The sequence below is a fragment of the Varroa jacobsoni genome, unplaced genomic scaffold, assembly GCF_002532875.2.
Source record: "Varroa jacobsoni isolate VJ856 unplaced genomic scaffold, vjacob_1.0 scaffold_101, whole genome shotgun sequence".
In the NCBI taxonomy this organism is placed as follows: domain Eukaryota; kingdom Metazoa; phylum Arthropoda; class Arachnida; order Mesostigmata; family Varroidae; genus Varroa; species Varroa jacobsoni.
The window spans coordinates 222,882-242,005 of NW_019213003.1; the positions used below are offsets into that span (position 1 = coordinate 222,882).

At 40.6% G+C, this 19,124-nt stretch overlaps 2 protein-coding genes across 2 annotated transcripts; one reads left to right on the forward strand and one right to left on the reverse strand.

Moving 5' to 3' along the window:
* The first annotated feature begins 23 nt into the window (after positions 1-23).
* On the forward strand, positions 24-12,735 carry l(3)80Fg (dnaJ homolog subfamily C member 16 l(3)80Fg). The gene is made up of 7 exons (XM_022841484.2): positions 24-2,659; positions 4,741-4,908; positions 5,234-5,435; positions 5,703-6,978; positions 7,225-7,469; positions 7,843-8,089; positions 8,298-12,735. Exons 1-7 carry the CDS (start codon positions 2,508-2,510, stop codon positions 8,489-8,491), a joined length of 2,484 nt encoding a protein of 827 aa, XP_022697219.1. The 5' UTR covers positions 24-2,507; the 3' UTR covers positions 8,492-12,735.
* Positions 12,736-15,406: 2,671 nt separating this feature from the next.
* Positions 15,407-19,124, reverse strand: RnrS (ribonucleoside-diphosphate reductase subunit M2). Its single transcript, XM_022841516.2, has 3 exons — positions 18,912-19,124; positions 16,884-17,220; positions 15,407-16,546 (listed from the first exon to the last, which is right to left on the reverse strand). Exons 1-3 carry the CDS (start codon positions 18,979-18,981, stop codon positions 15,820-15,822), a joined length of 1,134 nt encoding a protein of 377 aa, XP_022697251.1. The 5' UTR covers positions 18,982-19,124; the 3' UTR covers positions 15,407-15,819.

The window sequence follows — 19,124 nt, forward strand, 5'->3', positions numbered from 1 at the left end:
TTAGCTATGAATACTTGTCGACGATTGTCTAGCAGAGCTCTCTAGACGATAGCCACCAAACCTCATAATACGACACCATCCTTGCAAAGCCGCCGAATACCCGGAAGTGAGGCAAGCTTCGACCATGAGCTTTAGCGAGTGGAATAATGTTAAACAGAATCCTCGTAATCTTCTATGAAATACTGGGTACATCTTAGTCTATCACTTGCCTGTCCAAATTTTTACTTCCTCAGCCCAAACGAAATTTTTGGTGTTGCAGCCCGATCAACTTCCGGGTGCAGCCGGGTCATTACTTTAAGTGCTAGCCAACATTTGTCTCTGATTCGATCTCCTTCCTTGCAAATCAAAATGGACTCGTAGAATTCGCCTCGAAGAGAGATCAAAGCACTGGTCGTCTCAGGTAGGAGTGAGCGACCTCGGCCTCCGAGTGCGGTGGTGGTCGCCCTGTGGAGCCGAGGAGGCGACGAGGACGATCGCGCCCACGGTGACTCATTCACTTAATGATCAGCCTGGCGGTAGACCCCTCAGACGTTGCTTAAGGAGATGTTCGTTGAATGCACACGCACTGTTGTTGGCTAATGATTTAGCAACGGCTAGTTTAATCAGCCAGTTGCTTATCGAGCAGTAGTTGCTGCAAAACTGGTGGAGTCATAGATCGACTAACCAACGAGAGTGGCGGCCAGTGGACCTAGTTTCAGTAACGGCAACGCACTCGAGAGTCCAACAAGGAAGAAGAGCAAAGAAACGGCCGCGCGTAATGTTGATAGCGCGCCCGTTCGCCAGCCCCCCAACTCGCAGTGCTGCCACAGTACAAGTAACGATTGGCGATTCCACCAACATGTGGAAGAGGCAGTACGACTTCTGTAAACAAAAAGAAGATGAGCTTTGTTCTGCAAGAACTATGGCTGGTGCCGCTATGACCGTATAGCACTACGACAATTACAATAGCTACTAATAGTAATAATAATACACGATACACAACGAGCAATCGATAGAAGAGCGTTTTGTTTATCTGGCTGGTAACCTCAAGCTGGCCGTTCAGGACTAATTGTAACTTGTGCAAATTAGTACTTATTATTAACTCATTAGTTGAAAAGAAGAGTAAAGGGTATCGGCGGACGGATGATTCTTGATCGGCTCGTGGTTTGTATCGAGTTTTATCTACAAAAGAACAACGAGACAAGGAAAAATCTGGCAGATAAAAGGAAGTGCGAATTATTGTTATGAATAGCGTTATTCATTAATAGCTCGTTGTGGTTCAGGTGCAAAAAATTTGCGTCAGCTTGAGCAAGAGGTCGATCAGTAGCATTCGCGTGCGCAATTACTGAGAGACCGTCATAGTCGTGAGAGGAAAACACGGAATCTTTTTGTGTCCTATTTTGGACTGAAGAGTGTATCCCTGGATAGAAGGGCGGTTATATAGAGAAATAAAGAAAACCAAGCACAGTTGTTTCATTAAGAATAAACAGTGGTACTCACAAAAAAAGAGAATACTAAATATCTATCCGTTGTCTCCTACTGCTTCTGCCGCTGCTGTAATTTTTATAATCGTTGTGTCGGTTAGTGTGTCTGCGCGTGTGAGTTTCTGTAGCTAAGCGTGGCTGAGAACCGCTTGTCCCCCTTACTACTCGGAGTTGCTCTGGCGACTTTGTCTGATCTCTCCCGATTTCTCGTGCTGCTGTTGCTGCTGGTAACCATTATCGCCGCGAGCGGCTGCAAAGAGGCTGCGGCGACGATTGGGAGCTGGCAGAGATAAACGGAGATGAAGACCTAGGCTACGTGCCACTGCCAAAGATTAAAGATTGTTGCGGTGCGCGTACAAATTGTGGTGCGGCGTCCATACGGGGGTTCGCGCACTGCACTGATCCGGTGTCTTGTACCTGGCTACTAGAACTACTACGACTACTTCTAATTGTACGATCGTAATTACAAATTTAAAGACCACAATTTCTTGGCTTCTGAAGGCGGCCATAGGCGGTGGCGTTCTTCAGCAGCTGATCGCTTTGATCGCAGCTGATTCATTATCATAATCGTGCGTGCATGCGTCAGCTACACCAGAAAGTGGCAAAGGCCGCGTTCTGGTACGTCGGTGACCCTTAACGAACGGGTCCAACGGTGACCACGAATTTACCACAAAGTTACCATATATTTGAGGAAAAAGTGGAGCGTTACTTTCTGCCGATCACCTTCTAATTCTCCCTTTGGTACTTTCATCACAAAGGACGGGATTAAATGAACTCGAGATGGGTGTGTGACAAGTGATGCGAATAAGTGATCGGCGTACCCTCGGAAATTTGTTGGGGAACCCGATTCTTTGATTGGTGGGAAAGTACGGCAGCGAATATTGCTCGCGCTGGAAGTTGAGGTGGTAGGCGTCATTCTGGCTTTGAAAAGCCTTGGTCGTGGCGAGGTGACGTGCCGCGCCGCTGAGCTCTAGCTGCTTCGAAAGGACAGACTGCTCCGAAGGAGGTAGCTAGACAACAAAACTATAGGGCAGGTTGACAGGCATGAAGCTGTTCCTTATAACGGTTGTTTTCTTCGTGGGCTGTTCGCAATGGACGCTCGGCCTACTTAGCGACCCCTACAAGATACTCAACGTCGCACGGTCCGCTTCGGCTAATCAGATACGACAGGCGTACAAGGAACTCGCTAAAGAATGGTAAACAACATAGAGTAAAAGCATGTTCTGACAAACATAGTATGGTCTTTGCAAACTGTAGGAGACGTCAAAGAAATCTACTGTCTTGAAAAAATTATTATGTGTGAAACTGTGTTCTTTTCTAGTGTAATTAATATTCTACGGGGATAGGAGCGCATTAATGCGTCTGTTTGATGACTCACGCATAGTTCGAAATTCGAAGATGTTCCCTCTCTATGCTATCTTAATTGCATTTTACTAGAATCAAGTCAGAATTGCAGCAAAAAATGTAGCGAAATAGGGAAGATATTATTTGTCGGTTGTTTTTGTATATGTAACGTTCTATTACACTATATGCTCTCATTTTGCCAATCCGAGTAAAAAAAAGCATATAATCGTGCTCACAAATACGCTAACGATTTACAATAAAATGCCAGACTTGCCAAATCAAATTCTGGAGACCTTTTAACGGCATATCCACAGGTAGGCCATATAAGATATAAATACTGTAAGTAATTTCCTTGGCGCAGACATGTCGTTGCATATTAATTTGTCCTTGTCAGGATAACGATTTGGAGACGACGCTAAAGAGGAGATGAGGTAAAGCGGAAAGTATGACGTTCAGTAAAATAAGAGAGGCGTTTTTTCCGCTGTATTCCATTCTGCATAGATAAATTGCGACTTCTTATACCATCGAACTTGTACAATTTCAAGGGAAATTGATGAAACTATACTCTTGTAAAACAGCTGACACTGGCGTGGTTTGTGTCGAAGAAGGTGTATTGCACGAGCACCTTGTTGATCGCTATAGTTGTTCCAAATTTGTTGTTTAAATCTGTCGAAAACTAACAGTGAAAAGGCAAAAAATCGGTAGAACAACAAACAAACATCACAGTATAGAGGGGTTTTATATTTTCAATAACACTTTTAATGCTTCCTACGACCTTTCTGCCCCAGTACAGTAGAGTTTACTAGATCTAACCAATATCCGCTATAGTTATTCCAGCTTCATCAATGACTATTTCCGACTCAGGTCATATATACTGCTCATAATACAAAAGGTATTAAGAAATGTGTTAAAAAAAATGTTTAAAGCGCCTGATTTGTAGCCATAAGTCCATCGAGTTTGCAAATATAAGCTTAACACACAGTTACCTTTCACTGGTGTCAGTGTGCGCTAAAAAATGCCGAGTGCGAATGTTATTAATAGTCCGTCTAAAGGATGTTTATAATCAATTAAAATGTCACCGTTAACAAAAAAGATAATAAATAAAAAAAATTAAAAAAATACGTATTTTAGACGTGTTTGATATCGTTTGTGCCAAATAATTCACATTTTTAAGTTAAATTGCATTAAAAAAGGCTTTTGCTATCCTTCCGTGAATTCTTTACTAAATCGAAAAATGCTTTCGTTTGTAGCGCAAATAATTTTCCTTGAAGCTTTCCAGTGTTTAGACTTTTTTCGAAAATTGATCCTTTGTCTCGTTTGTGAAATTCGTTCTTTACCAACGGTGCAATTATCGAGAAACCAAGAAACTTGTATATTTGAAGGGTCTGCGAACTTTTATTAAGATAGTCAGCGGCGGTTATTAGTCATATCGATCATGGATCCGTAGATCAGGCTCTATTATATGATACAAAAAAATATTTTTTTAGCCAAATGCTTGATTTTTAGCTATCTAAAAATAAAAAATATTAACAAATATCAAATGTTTTTGAGTACTCAGGAGAGTGGGAACTGTGGTCGGCTAGACTTTTTCTTTGGTAAAAAAAGAGCATATCGATTGTATATTATAAAAGACCAAGCCACTAACAGGAACTTCCTTTAAAGCTAAGTCGTAAGTAAGCATTATTATGCCATTGAATCTGATGGTAAGGAAGAAAAATCAGGCGTGGATGGTAGGTAGTGTGGAGGTATGCTCTCATATTTGTCCCCACTATGCCACTGGTAGGCTTTCGGCGTCTTCACCGGAAAACTGACAAAGTTTATAAAATAGCCTAAACTAACCAGGAAACTAATTAAATCTTTAAATAGAAACCCACTTTTTGAGGCTGCTAATCTGCTTTCTTTCTAATACCAGTTTTTGTTGTTGCGGTTCCAGGCACCCGGACAAAAAAAAAGAAGACCGCTCTGCGGAAGGAAAGTTCATCAAGATCAAACAGGCCTACGAGCTTCTCATGGATCCGGAACGACGAAACGAATATGATAAGCATGGTTGGACTGAAGACACACCCAATTTCCGTAGGCGACGGGCCGCTTACGCCCATCGGTACGCACCAGCAGTGCAGCCTTTTTCCATCTCTCCTGAGATTTTGACATAGTTCTTATCACGTCTGCATACGCGCCTGGGTCTTAGATAATTTTCAATAATGCTAATTATAATAATAACTAAACGTAGTAACTTGTCCCAGCATGTCGTTTTTACTTTTCCGCAAAACTTTGTACAAGCAACTCGTGCTTGGCTGGTACTGTTATGACGAAGTTTCTTACATGTGTCATTACCTTACAAAGTGAATACATTCAGTCGTGCTACATTCAATGATTACATGAACTCACTGTAAATTTTTTCTACGGTTTTTCTCGGTGTATCTTAGGTATAGTTATGACCCGTATGAAACAATGTTTGGTGCGGAGCGTCCTCTACTCGCCATCTACCATAACATGACGGTAACCACCAAATCCTATGAGAATAAAATTGTTCCAGACTCTCACGCGCGTATTTGGCTGCTTCTTTTTTATCATGACCAGTGTTCACCCTGCCTGCAGGCAGCGCCAGTTTGGCATAGAATACAACAGGTTAGTTGGGTTCTCTGTAAGGCTGCATATTTTCTCACACACATTCATACGTAATCATATATCAGGCTGGGCTTCTTTGCAACGGCGTATGAAGATACTACTTGAGGAATGATGAGTTCTGCTGCAGCTGTAAAGAGTTAAATGTCTAAGTAACAGTGAGCAAACTTCAGCATATATGCTGTCTGTTCTTTTTTGTACACTTTTTCTTTTTGTCTGCCTGATGGTACTACGTTAATTCTCGATATAACTTTGCTGCTCTGTATTTAGGAGCTGGAACCGATTGGTATCGAGTTTGGTGCCGTACACGCCGAACATGAGGAAGAGATCCGAAAGAAGTTGGGTGTGGCGGCCTTGCCCCATCTTGTCGCCGTCGTTCAGGGTCGGATAGTGCATTTTCGCGACGAGCATTTGTCGCTCAACAACGTCATCAACTTTGTCCGACGGACCTTCGAGCTGAAGATCATTGAGCGATTAGAGGAACGCAATCAACTTAATGCGTTCTTGTCAGGCTGGAAAAACGACGACAAGGTCCGCGCCATCTTCTTTTCACAGACCAAACAAATTAAGCTCCGATACATGCTTGCTGCGTTCAAGTTCCGTGACTATATTCACTTCGGCTTTGTGTGTATCGAGAATAAGCCGGCAGGGGAGGCGATTCGGCGTAAGCTAAACGTCCTCCCAAAGAAGGAATCACTTCTCCTCTTTAATGAATATTCTTCGGCACCGTTCGCCACAGTGGCGATGCCCGAGCTAAGCACACAGACACTGCACGACGCCCTTAATGCTAACAAGTTCCTCATACTACCGAGAGTTACGTCGCAGCCGATATTCAACCAGCTCTGCCCCAATGAATCGGCGCAGAAGGTGTCCCGACGTCGACTATGTGTGATCTGGGTGACTGTGTCTCATCCAAGCAACCTCAACGAGGATAGGCGGGTGCAATTGCGTCTTTACGTCAAGGGACTGAGTGCTCAGTGGAAGGAGCGTGTGTCTTTCATGTACTTACAGAAGGATAAACAGGGCGAGTTCGTCGAAAGTCTTATGAACGGCCCGGGGGTACCTGCGGAGCCATCTGAGCACTTTGTGATTATCTGGCGGCGCACTGATCTTGTCGTCGAGTACCAGTGGATATCGAAGCCTTGGTCGGGTGACGCCACGCAGATGAACGCGAGTAAAGAAGAACTGAACAATGTGTTAATGCGTCTACTGCATACGGCAGAAACCTTAGCGTGTGGTCGGGCTCGTCTACGAACACTTACCGATGAGCACGCGCAGGGACTGTTGACACGTATCCTTAAGCGACTCGCCCTGATGGCTGATGCCATTGCCGATAATGTATCTAAATATCAGGTGTTACCTGTTATCTCCGTAGTTGTCTCGTTTGTGTTTATAATACTCATCGGCTACCTTATGTCCTACTTGGTCCAGCTCGAAGAGAACAAAATACGGCAACAAGGAAAAGGTGTACACGTACCAGGTGGCCACAAACCGCGCAACGAGTGCAAGCTCAGCATACATGAACTGCGTGGAGAAACCTACAACGGTAAGCGATTGATCTTCGCTAGATGAGCTGCAGTATTGTAATCCTAATGCTTAAAAAGAGTACGCATACAGCCCATATTTATTACACATAACGATGCGGACATTTTGTAAAGCGCTAATCTATCACCTATGGGTCCGAAAAGTGGCGGAGAAATGCATTGTCTATTGTTGCTGTAAACTAGTATCTTTAGTAGTAAACGACATGAAGCTCTAACACATTATCAAATACGCATACTTTGCTTTACAGGCCTAGTGCGCTTACTTAAGCCCGGTTGCCGTACGGTCGTACTACTTGTGGACAATGATTCGAAACCCAAACTTCTTCCGCAGTTCTTCAAAGCCGTATTTCCCTATCGCAAAAATAAGACGCTCATGTTTGCGTTCATGATGCTTGAGAAGAATCTTGAATGGTACCGGCGCTTACTGCTACAGACCCTCGGCGAATCATCCCACAGACCACTCAACATTAATCCCAAGAACTGTATTGGGACGGTTAGTGCAATTGACACCAAAAAAAATAGAACTGCCTGTTAGATGTCACCCTCTAGTTTTTTTTTCCGAAGATTAGAAACATTCATATTCTAGTGCACAGTTCTACGTCCAACACTACCACTAAACATTACATCAGACAGCTGGCTCTCAGCACACAACAAAGTGTGTTTGCACCTGGTCCTGCTGCTAGATTACCTTACGTATCCCAGAACTGAATAGGCAAATGCTTTACCACTACATCATCACGGAGACTAGTTGTTCAAGGTCTAACTATCCTATTCGATCCACCGCCCATGCTACCTTCGCGTCGTTCTACGACTAACTGTCGCTATTGTTGTTGTTTCTGTCGTTCTTACTTGTGTATATCCTTTAGGTATTATCTCTGAACGGTCACCGTAAGTACTTCTGCGTGTATCACGCCAAGCACCGCGAGGAGGAACCCCGGAGGGATCGAGACCGGGATCGGGAGCGCGAGCGGCGTGGGACGTCGATGGGTCCATCGTTATCTACCCAAACCAATCATGGGGCGAATACAACAGGGGCGCACGGGGCCTTCCTGGGGTTTGACTCCTCCGACTCGGAGGCCGACTCAGATGTAGAGAGCGGAAGACTAATTAAAGGTACGTGATCAACATGAAAATTAGTTAAGATAAACAGAACGAATCAATAAAGTATCAGAGATAGTGCGACAGAGAAGATGTATTGGGATTTTTCTAGGCTAGCTACAAATGAATGCATTGAAATCTACATTTAGTGCCAAGTCGATTGATGTTATAGATGACCAAATTTTTGTATCTATATATGCTTATGTACGTATTTGTGTTAAAGGCGGCTCGCGAGGCGGCGGCAGTACGAGTACCGGCGGGACAGCGTCAGCATCTGACAGCGGAAGTGGAGATCTTTATGGATCAATATTGTTCGAGGAGCATCTCCTTGATGGGCTTTCGTCGTGGCTTGATAAGCTCTTCGAGGGCACCACAAAGCGCTACTATATACAGTACTGGCCAGAATGCATGAAGTGAAAAAGATAATAATGATATTGATAATTATTGCGTTACGATGCTTTGAGTACAAGAAAAGAGTTGAAATATAAAAAGGTGAGAGATTAGAAACGAAGAAGAGGACGCAAATGAACGAAGGAAAGGATAAGCAGAAAAAACGAAATAGGCATTAAATCCAGATGTGGGACAACGAGAGCGGCCGGAGTCAACTCTTCTGTCTGTTTTCCCCAAAACAGTGCCATTGTTATTATGCATCATTGTTAACTAGATTCCTGGCCAAACCAAGCCATAATGTCATGCCGTATGCACTTCTACATTGGTTTTGGACGATTGAGACAATGCGATAGTAAATGTCGACTCCGACGAATAGAAATACTTTGTCACGAACGTCCTTCTAGAAATTTCGTACCAACTAGGCACACACAAGACAGGACGCGAGCAGCAGATCAAATACAATCAATTTGTGGACGTACTAAGTACCGATTGGTTAAAGGATCTTGCAACGATCGGTGCTTACCCGCAGATTACCTATCATATGCGTATGGCCATGATCGACCGAACAAAGCCAACAGAGTGCAGCAGCAACAGCAGCAACAAGAAGTTGAAGAACACCGACGCAAGCGTAACCCCTAAATTCTGGCCTTTCCGCCTCCGACGTTACAGCGCTGTAGTTTTGCCCCTTAGCTTCCTAACCGTTCCCCATCGCAGACTTCGAGTATTCCTCTAATTTGACCCAATGTCATTAACAGTTAAATATTTCATCAAGAGTCCAGCGAGCGAATAAACAAATTAGATGCATCTGAAGCAGCCAACGCAAGCTATGATGCAGCCGCCATAGTTGCAATACATAAATAGATGACAAAAATGCAAAATTGACATTTTATCAGGTCTCGCACATCCCCTAAGTGTGCGTAAGTTGTTTGCTGTAGTTGAATAAGTTCCAGTAGAGCAGTGTTTATACAGTATACTTGAGATATAAACAATACAGTATGAAATTGCAATGGTCGTGCGAAACAATAAACGCATAAGGAAACGACGCTACCCTCATGATGATATGATGATTATGAGGGTTTTACAGAAACTTATAAAAAGAGATCATTTTGGCAGTGATATCATAAGCGAGGAGGAAATTAACAGATGTCACGATTAAACATTGATGTCTCATTTCGATGGGGAAGGGCCTCTCGCGAATGGTAACCTGAGTGGATGGTCTGGCCTACAAGAGTATGGACCATGCCCCATGATAGATCGAAAACGTCTGCCACTGTATTTCAGCGCTGCGAAAATTACAATTGTTTGGTTCAGTCTGCTGCTTTTTTTTAAAAGTTTCGCTCAGTTAATTGAGTTTCGTTGCCTATACTTCATACCTGGTTAGTAAACATCATATCGTAAACGGATTATGGCCTTGTCCGCTGAATGTCAATCAATTGAAGTCGCAAGTGACTACCTGATTGGCCTATTTATTTGATAATTTAAAAACGTTTGTTGACAAATTAATTGTTGGTATCGAGCATCAGCACACCGAGGCTGACTTCGTGTGCTGAGATCTGGCGTGTCCTCAATACGAAAGGTTGTACATATTGGAATTCTGAATGTTTGTTAAATGCTATACACTAAGCCCTAGAACAGTGTTACGTAGGTAAGGCTATGCTTATTTTGCTACGAGAGCATCGATACAACAATTAACGCGGCGGAGGCAAGTTTCTCGTTGAAATTATTTATTATACATAATAGATACGGCCAAGTTACGCAACGTGCCACTTATTCATAATCATAATCGGAATAAAGAAACGAGTTTTGAACGAAAACGAGCGAATTGAATGCTGTATGATTGACAAAATTGGCTGGCTAGTTAAACGTCTAAATTTTAAACTTGATCCTTTGTTGGCAGAAATCAAATGTTGGCGAATTTATCAAATAATAGTGGAGCATTACTTTGCTCACTGACCTGCCATCGTTGAAACAAATAGCGAAAAGATAGACGTTAGACTCATTTTTCATACCTCCTCTCATTGTTCTTAAAACCACGTCCTGCTGTGTTTTTCTCCAATATGGTTGTTATGATACGCTTGTGTAGTATTTTAAAAATTCGAATGAATGATTTGTGTGATTTAAGAGAAGTACCGTATCTGTCATGTGATAACCAATTAGATCAGATTTCTGTACGTTATCTATATCAGCGTCTTGCTCTTTAAACAATCGATCTGAAGGACTACGCCTCACGCAGCTTTCCTCCGCAGTGTCTTTTCTTTTTCTTACTCTTGTTGGTATGAACTCTAATTGTCGGTGGTTTAGTTGCAAATAGATGTATGACGATTGATGTACAACAATAAATACGATACGTATTGTATATCGGATACGGGCCAGAGGAGTCTGGTCTAGTGACACGTACTTGTTAAAAGTTACACACCGGTTATGATATCGCCGATCATTGCTATTTATAATAATAATAGTAATTATAATTATTATAAATGTAACTTTCACTATGGGCAGTTTACAAGGTTGGAGCTATGCGAAAAACATACCAAGTGAAGCCGACTATATATATATATAAATAATATAATACGGATACGAAATGAACAGTGAGCCAGACGCCGAATTAGAGCGAACGTGAAGTGTCCGAGAAAAAGAAACGTGGGAACACAAAAAGGAAGAGAGTGGAAGATCACGAAATAGTATATGGCCTTTGATGAAGATGATCATTGTGAAAGCGGTACGTGTTTTAACTGTTTCATGCAAAAAATATTCTATTTGCCTGGGTGTGTTCGGTTGCGCATGAGACGGGCATCCATCTCACACTTCATCTTTTCTACGACCAGTTAAAATAATGAAATAATAATATTACTGAATTCTAGTATTATTATTGCACACACACTCACACACACGTGTATATACATGCATATGTGCGTGTGTATGTGACGCGCTATACATATATAGCGCGATATATCATTCGCAATCAAACGCTCGTTAATAGTAATGATGATAATTACATTCGTATGTATCACTGTTGTTGCCCACCGGCAATATATTCTACAACTTCTCATGCAACATTAGCAGAAAAAGATAACGCTCCCCTTATTCACACGCGACGTCTGTTTTTCATGAGCATAAACCGGCAGATGATACTGGGTCTTCTGTATCGTCTTATGGACAGCTTATTATCCTTGGTACTAAATAAGACATAGATGTAAATTTCTAGCATGGAAATTGCATTAAAGATCAGCGGGTCCGATTTCCACATCGTTGCACCGAAGGCGTCTTGCGTGTCGATACCCAAATCGCTCATCAATACTCCCCTTTTCGTTAATCGATAGAAATACTGTGCTGAGCTCATTTTGAATATCCATGTGCCATACCACATGACACGATTAATAAGACAGAGACCATCACAATCAATTTATTTGCATTCAACCCTTCGAATTAACTAAAAGGACATCGCCGTTTGTCAACTTATTGTATCGCAAATTGCATATTGCCAAGGAGAAAAACAATAATACGACACAGAATATAATTAAAAAAATAGTAGTTCGCTGAGCAGGCTTCTACCGCTGTCAAATATGGAAAAGCGCAATGTTGCGCGCGGGCTACTTGAAAATAATGATTGGGCATAACAGCATCATAAATGATAATATAAACACTGTGCACAGATACAGTATTGACCTATGCTGACCTACGAGCACCTTGCCGTAGCAGGGCGATAACTCATGATACAATAATATAAATGCTGGGATCAAAACTTGCAGCTTTAGTAGATGGGTAAAGAATAAATTTTCAACTAAGATTAATCGCAGTGCGCTTGGATTGGTTATGACAGAAGCGACGGAATGGGGAAAGTTATGGTTTACTAAATGGGTAAGCTGGAGGCTGAATTAATACAACTTGTGGAATCCATCAACTTCACATCTCAATATCATTCAAAGTATCATTCATTATACACACATACAGACGAATAATCGAATACTGTTTTTGGTATTGATAAGGCGAAATAGATAACGGGCCGGACGCAAAAACGTCTTGCATATTGAGTAGAAGAGACTTTTGTAAGCAAAAGTACACAAAGCATTGACATGAATAAGGGTAGCATTAGATATTATAGGCTCCACATGAAGTTCCCTTGCAATTCTGAGTGTAACTGGAGGTGGCCCGTAACTCTGAGTTGGGAGCATCATTTGAAGTGTATCTTAGGCACACAAATTAGTTAATCGACTGCCATTAGTTTTTATCTATTACGGGAAGCATAATAAAAATGTGTTCATCTATAAACATAGGTCATTGTGTTGGAATTGCCTGCCAATTATATCTTAGCACGATATCGATGGGCTGAACCGAAATAGTAGTTTGCTGATTCCCTAGAGATGTTAGCGTCGCAGGTGTGGCCAAAGCATTTAAAAAGGGAATGCAGTCAGAAGATGCGCTGAATGCCGGTTCATAAATGGTGTTTCACCGTAGCTAGTCGAGTCCGTGAATGACTGTAGAGTTTTTTGAAGTCTCCTATTATTAATTATTGGTGTTACTACTACTGACTGCCTTTCGTATGAAATGGAATAGAGCACCAAAGGAAGGTTTGCTGAACGGAGTTCGTGCATTCCGCCATTTATTAGCATTCGCGCATGTCAGGTCAATGCTAAGACGTTTTTTTAACAAAGAAATACAAATAAATGTGGACCTCCCTTTTTGACTGTTTAATCTATAGAAAGGGTTGTCGTCACGACAATGCATGTTGACAAGGTTGTTTCGAAGCGATTGACTAAACATCAGTGAACATCAGTATGGCTGAAATTCGCCCTTAGAAAGGAATAGATTGTTACAAGGGCAGATCTGCATTGATATCGAATACGAACCTATATGACATGTGGTGCAGTTATACCTTGTGACTACGCATGATCCACACAGATGTGGTTTTTGAAACTTGGAACTTTTTGGGAACAAATAACTAACCGTAATAATAGGTTACGTATGAAACCCGACACATGAAAAATTCCTAATTATCATTAGGATTATTAAATTATCTATTAAAAATATCAACGGCAATAACACTACTAAAGTAAAGCAACAAGAATATCTATGTCAATACCATTTATACTCAATATATATGATTCCTATCAATAACAAATACATAGGAATTATCGATTATCGATTACTAGCATGAAAACACCTGAGAACCCGGTCATGTCGCTTATAGCCATATCTGTGTTTAGTTTTTGACTATTTTTGCCAACGGGGAGCTTTCACAACAATGTGCCCACGGCCCTCTTGGCCTATTCCTTTTTTACTACAGAGGTGAGTGGTTGCATCGTATGGATAAAGGACAAAAAATGACCAATAGAATGCTATAATTGTGAAAACGCTTAAGAGACACACTGCAATAATAAAGTTTCAATATTTTAATAAACGATGACCCTAACAGTACACTAAATAGAATCTTCTACAATAGATGTCACAAGACAGAACGTACTAACTATAGCAGAATAAACAGCTGTTCATTAGATGCACACCACTGTTCCTCGCGGAGACACGAGACATTACCAAAAATTGTTATCAATATTTCCATAAATATAATTGTCCTTTTACTTCAATGTATAATGATCACTGTTTTTGTATTATTGTATTATTATTAGCATAAATTAGTATGCTTAGCAGACAAGCCATAAGAAACATAAATCAAAGAAGCCACCAGATTACTCGTCAGAACATCGAAATCGAACCACAGAAAAATAAGGGCCAAGTCCCGTTTTCAGCCCCATTTCGTCCAAAGTCAATGGAATCTTTCCATATTACACTACTTCATGTTAGAAAAAAAGATGCTCCACTGTTATAATTTTTAAGATTTCAAAATTTCAACAAATTTCAAGGCTGTGGCGTCTCATGCTTCGCTACTTTGTTGCGTTCTATTTACCCTTCATAGTGAAGCTATACTAGTTGACCGAGATTTCCTTTATAGCCATACCACATCACGGTCGTTATTGCTGCAAGAGCAGGCACTTACAGGTCCTGTTCCAAAACCTTCTAAATGTAGTCGTTCAGAAGCTAGGACGCGGAGTAGACGTAGCACAATTTCGACTGTTCCGTATATATGGCAACAGCAGGAGTCTTGAAATGATGTTTGAGCAAAAACAACTTTGTAGTAGCACTACCAGTAATTGCGGCTGGTATTAGGGATAACACATTTGAAAAATGGGGAGAAAACTTTGAACCATTATTACACGCACGGATACCGAAGTGAAGATGGCAATGGTAGAAAGCCCTATAAAGATTATGCCTATATAGATTTCATGATTCAACCATGATAACGGTGTATATATATATATATATATATATATATATATATATATATATAACGGTATGAGTACACTGAAAAATAACTGACAAGGAATCAGAATAAACGAGATCGCGAAAGGGAGCGACAAAGGCAAAGAGCAACGACCAGGATGCGGGTGACAATAATAATACTGGTCGCGGAATCAATTAGTTGAACAGTAATTACAACAGTTCATAATGAAGCGAGGTGGATAATGGGCGCGGACGAAACAGCAGAAATGAAAAAGAAATGTTCATATAGCGCGTGGCCCCTGCGGTGAAGCTACTTTTCATAACTTATTTGGCTTAATTGTTTGCTATATAAGTCAACAATGTCAACAACAGCACTTTATTTATTAATAAATATATTTAATAAAATATCTGAATAAAAATACTGTTTTTACTATACATAGAGTATACAGTCTTAGACTTTTGGGCCTTTTTAAAGCAAAATTTTTATTTTTCGATTGCTATTATCATGTCTATTCTTTGCTAGTAAGAAGCTATTGCATTGACTTAGATGCACATATGCATCCAACGTTTTTATTCTAGGCCTTAAAAAAATGCGACAAAGTTCGCGAGCAGGCTACCACTACTTTTTAGTTTAGTTAATACATATTATAGAAATAAATCCTTCAATCAGCTATTATACTTCCATTAAAAAGAAAATATGTATTTATTTGTATGCCAGAAATATATACATCAGAGCACGCGTTTGACACTGATATTTATCGTTTACCCGCTCCAAGTAATACAGTAGACAAATAAACACTCTTCCATAACAACCACATTGTAGCAAACCTTTCAGTTAGTCAATAAGGTTGCCAGAATTCCAAAATACGTTTTTTGTGAAGCAATAAATACAAACCTAAGTTGCCGAACTTCTTGAAAATTACTTTGTGCATTAGCTATTTAAAAGGAACGAGCACGCATTTAGTTATGCCGGATGACACAGTTTTTGCTTAAAATGAGTGACAACCAATCGAATATCGACTATTATTCTGGAATATCAATGCACGAATCAACAAAAAATAGCATATGCTTTTCGCTATTTAAAAATCGGCGTCTAGTGTGAATACCTGGTCATCTTTGTTAGCCATAACACCCGCTTTCTGGTATTCACCAACGCGTTTTTCAAAGAAATTCGTTTTGCCTTCGAGGGAAATTTGCTCCATAAAGTCGAACGGATTCGTGGACTTCCATAGCTTCTGGCAGTTGAGCTCGATGAGCAGACGATCAGCAACGAACTCAATGTATCTCTTCATCAGATCGCAGTTCATACCCAACATAGCGACAGGTAATGCTTCAGTGAGAAATTCTTGTTCGATGGCAACAGCGTCCTTAATGATTTGATAGATTCGCGCTTCGCTTGGTTTGTTGATCAGGTGTTTGAACATCAGACAGGCGAAGTCTGTGTGCATACCTTCGTCACGTGAGATGAGCTCATTGCTGAAGGTAAGGCCAGGCATGATACCTCGCTTTTTCAGCCAGAAAATAGCGGCAAACGCCCCGCTGAAAAAAATGCCTTCGACTGCAGCGAATGCCACGACACGCTCACCGTACGCAGCCTCCTCGTTAGCGATCCACTCTAAGGCCCAATCAGCCTTCTTCTTAATGCATGGCATTGTCTCAATTGCGCGGAAGAGTCGATCACGTTCCGTGGACTCGGTGATGTATGTGTTTAGCAGAAGAGAATACATTTCTGAATGAATATTTTCCATCATTATCTGAAAACCGTAGAAACAACGCGCCTCGGGCACTTGTACTTCTTGGGAAAACCTACAAGTAGAAGGCAGGAAAGAGGTTAGTCAAAGGTGAGGCACTGGATACGTTGTACGTGTTGCGTATTAATTCTATTTCTGGATTTTCCATTGCAACTACCAGTAATTAATACTGGCAAGTCGAAGTTCACAATTCTGCTCCGTTGGAAACAAGTGCGGGCCAAATCTATCAATGTGGGCTATTTTTACGTAATATCAAGTGACACTGTAGCGCTTGCTTTTAATACGTAACAAGTAATCCAGTAGAACTGCATCATACTTTACCTGACGTAAGTCACAATTAGCTTTTACGATAAAATACACAGACTCATAGCGAAATTGATAAGCTTACCTACCTCTCAACAAGATTCTCGTTCACAATGCCATCAGAAGCAGCAAAAAACGCAAGAATGTGTTTGATGAATTCTCGCTCCTGAGGTTTCATTCGGTTCTTCCAGTCAGACATGTCCTTGCCCAAATCGACCTCCTCAGCGGTCCAAAAAGAGGCCTGTGCCTTTTTGTACATTTGCCAAATGTCGGAATATTCAATGGGAAAAAGCACAAAACGATTGGGGTTCTCCCGGAGCAACGGTTCCGAATCGTTGTAATTCTTTTTGTTGCGCGCCATCCCAAAGACTGCATCTTTTTTGTCCTTGGCCGCTACAGTTGATTCGATTTTATTGATACTATCGCCTGTCAAAATGTAACATACATGCCTTCATAGACTGTTCTAAATGCTAGGGTGAAAGAGAGCCAGCGGAGTAACCGCCCCCATGCTAATTATGTGATCAAAAACGCAAAACAAGATACTAACAATAAACGTTTTGAATTTTACGTTCGGTAATATTTGTTGATCATTTTACATTTAAGTAACATTTACGTTTAAATAGTAGAATGAATAGATTGGGATAAAATCTATAGTCATATATTCTTTGTCGATATATTCTCAGTGGGCTTTTCTTGCCTGCTGTTATCGGCCTTTACAGCCCACCATGAAATAGACATCAAGTTAGTACCATAAAAAAATACAGAGTAGAAATTAGGGCCGCAGCAGTAAACACCGGAACTGTACCGCAGAAATCTTCGAAGAAATATCTCCAGCTCGACAAATACGCAAATTCTTTAGTCCAATTGCCCTCATGCATTCTGACAGAATACTAATATTACCATGTTAAAATGCAAAGTCCGTTACAAAAATTCACTATCTAGCTGGTTTGATTGCAGTGGTTAATCATGGTTGTATCAGCTGTCTTTACGCGGTATCAGTACATTGATGTGATGTCGACTCTAGCCGTTGGAATGGGTTTTATTTCCGGTCGTAGGACAAGAACTTAGTAAAAATGCGTTTCTCGCGCTTTTACTAAGTTTTTGTCATTACGAACAGAATGAAGATACCGGTTACATGTTTAGCGTGTACATCTACAATGACACACTTTCTTTGTACCAGGATGCGTAAATAAAACGAAGCTTCTCTAGTCCTGCTAAAAACTGATGAGACATTAAGTAATACGTGTGTGTTACTGAAACTGGAGAGTTCGATCCTTTCTTCCTTATGGAGCATAGCAAAAACCATATTATAAACTATTATAGTTGTCATTAGGAGTAATTTTACGTAAATACAGGGTTATTAAAGCTTTCTTTATTAATTATTCTTTATTATTATTATTCTTTATTATTTTCTTTATTAAATACAGGCTTTCTTTAAAATAAAATGTAAATACGAAAAGTTATTAAAGCTGATATATAACATGGCAATTATTACTAGTAGTTCCATATATAAGGGAAATATCTTTTGACATTTTTGCGAAATGTATGCTGATAAGGATTATAGTTTTTTTTGGCTTTTTGACAAAACGAACGAAAAAGGGATCTGCGTTCAAAAAAAAATTCATTTCTAACATTTTGCTGAAACGATCAATTGAGTTTTGGATGAGTAGCCTGCGTGGTAAGTGAGATAAATTAGCAAAACAAAAATATAGGAGTAAGTTATAGGATTAGCGAATCAAGATGAACCTGTTCTTCATTTTGCCGGAACAGTTATTCCTGTTTCGCATGAAAAATTCGGACTGTGGTCTGATTTATGGTAGAACTGAAGACATCACAAGTTGTTTAGCTGCTGAGCCCGCTTTTTTACATTTACAACCAAGAATTAGCGAACCATCTTTGCCTATATTGGAACAAACGTTTCCTTTCGTTGATTAAGCAACAACGGGACTTCCTCATTCAAATATACATTAAATTCATAAATTAATATAACGATTTGTCAATATCTGTACATTTAAATAAGCAACTCGCAAAAGCTTAGTTTTGCTGTCCATCGTATGCAACATATTAACTTTGGAAATGCGAACATTAACGAAAATGAATAGCAAAAAAAAACTCACCATAGTTCTTTCCAAGTGGCTTATTCTCATCTGTAATGATGTTCATATTCTTTTCTCCAAAGATCGACATACTGCCACTTGCATTAAAATACTAAGTGTTCCCTGGGTCGGATAAAAACTGCTACAACTGTACTTCGTAGAAGCGACGTAGAATCTCTAAGACGCGTTTTCGAGGTACAGCGTGGTATAGAACGGTGTCTTTCACTGTGGAGC

Bases quoted from the DNA above. Each gene is read 5' to 3' on its own strand.
- RnrS (XM_022841516.2), bottom strand. From the start codon at position 18,981: ATGTCGATCTTTGGAGAAAAGAATATGAACATCATTACAGATGAGAAT. The intron at 17,221-18,911 runs GTGAGTTTTTTT...ACATTTTGACAG, and splicing joins GCCACTTGGAAAGAACTATG to GCGATAGTATCAATAAAATC. The intron at 16,547-16,883 runs GTAGGTAAGCTT...TTCTACTTGTAG, and splicing joins AACGAGAATCTTGTTGAGAG to GTTTTCCCAAGAAGTACAAG.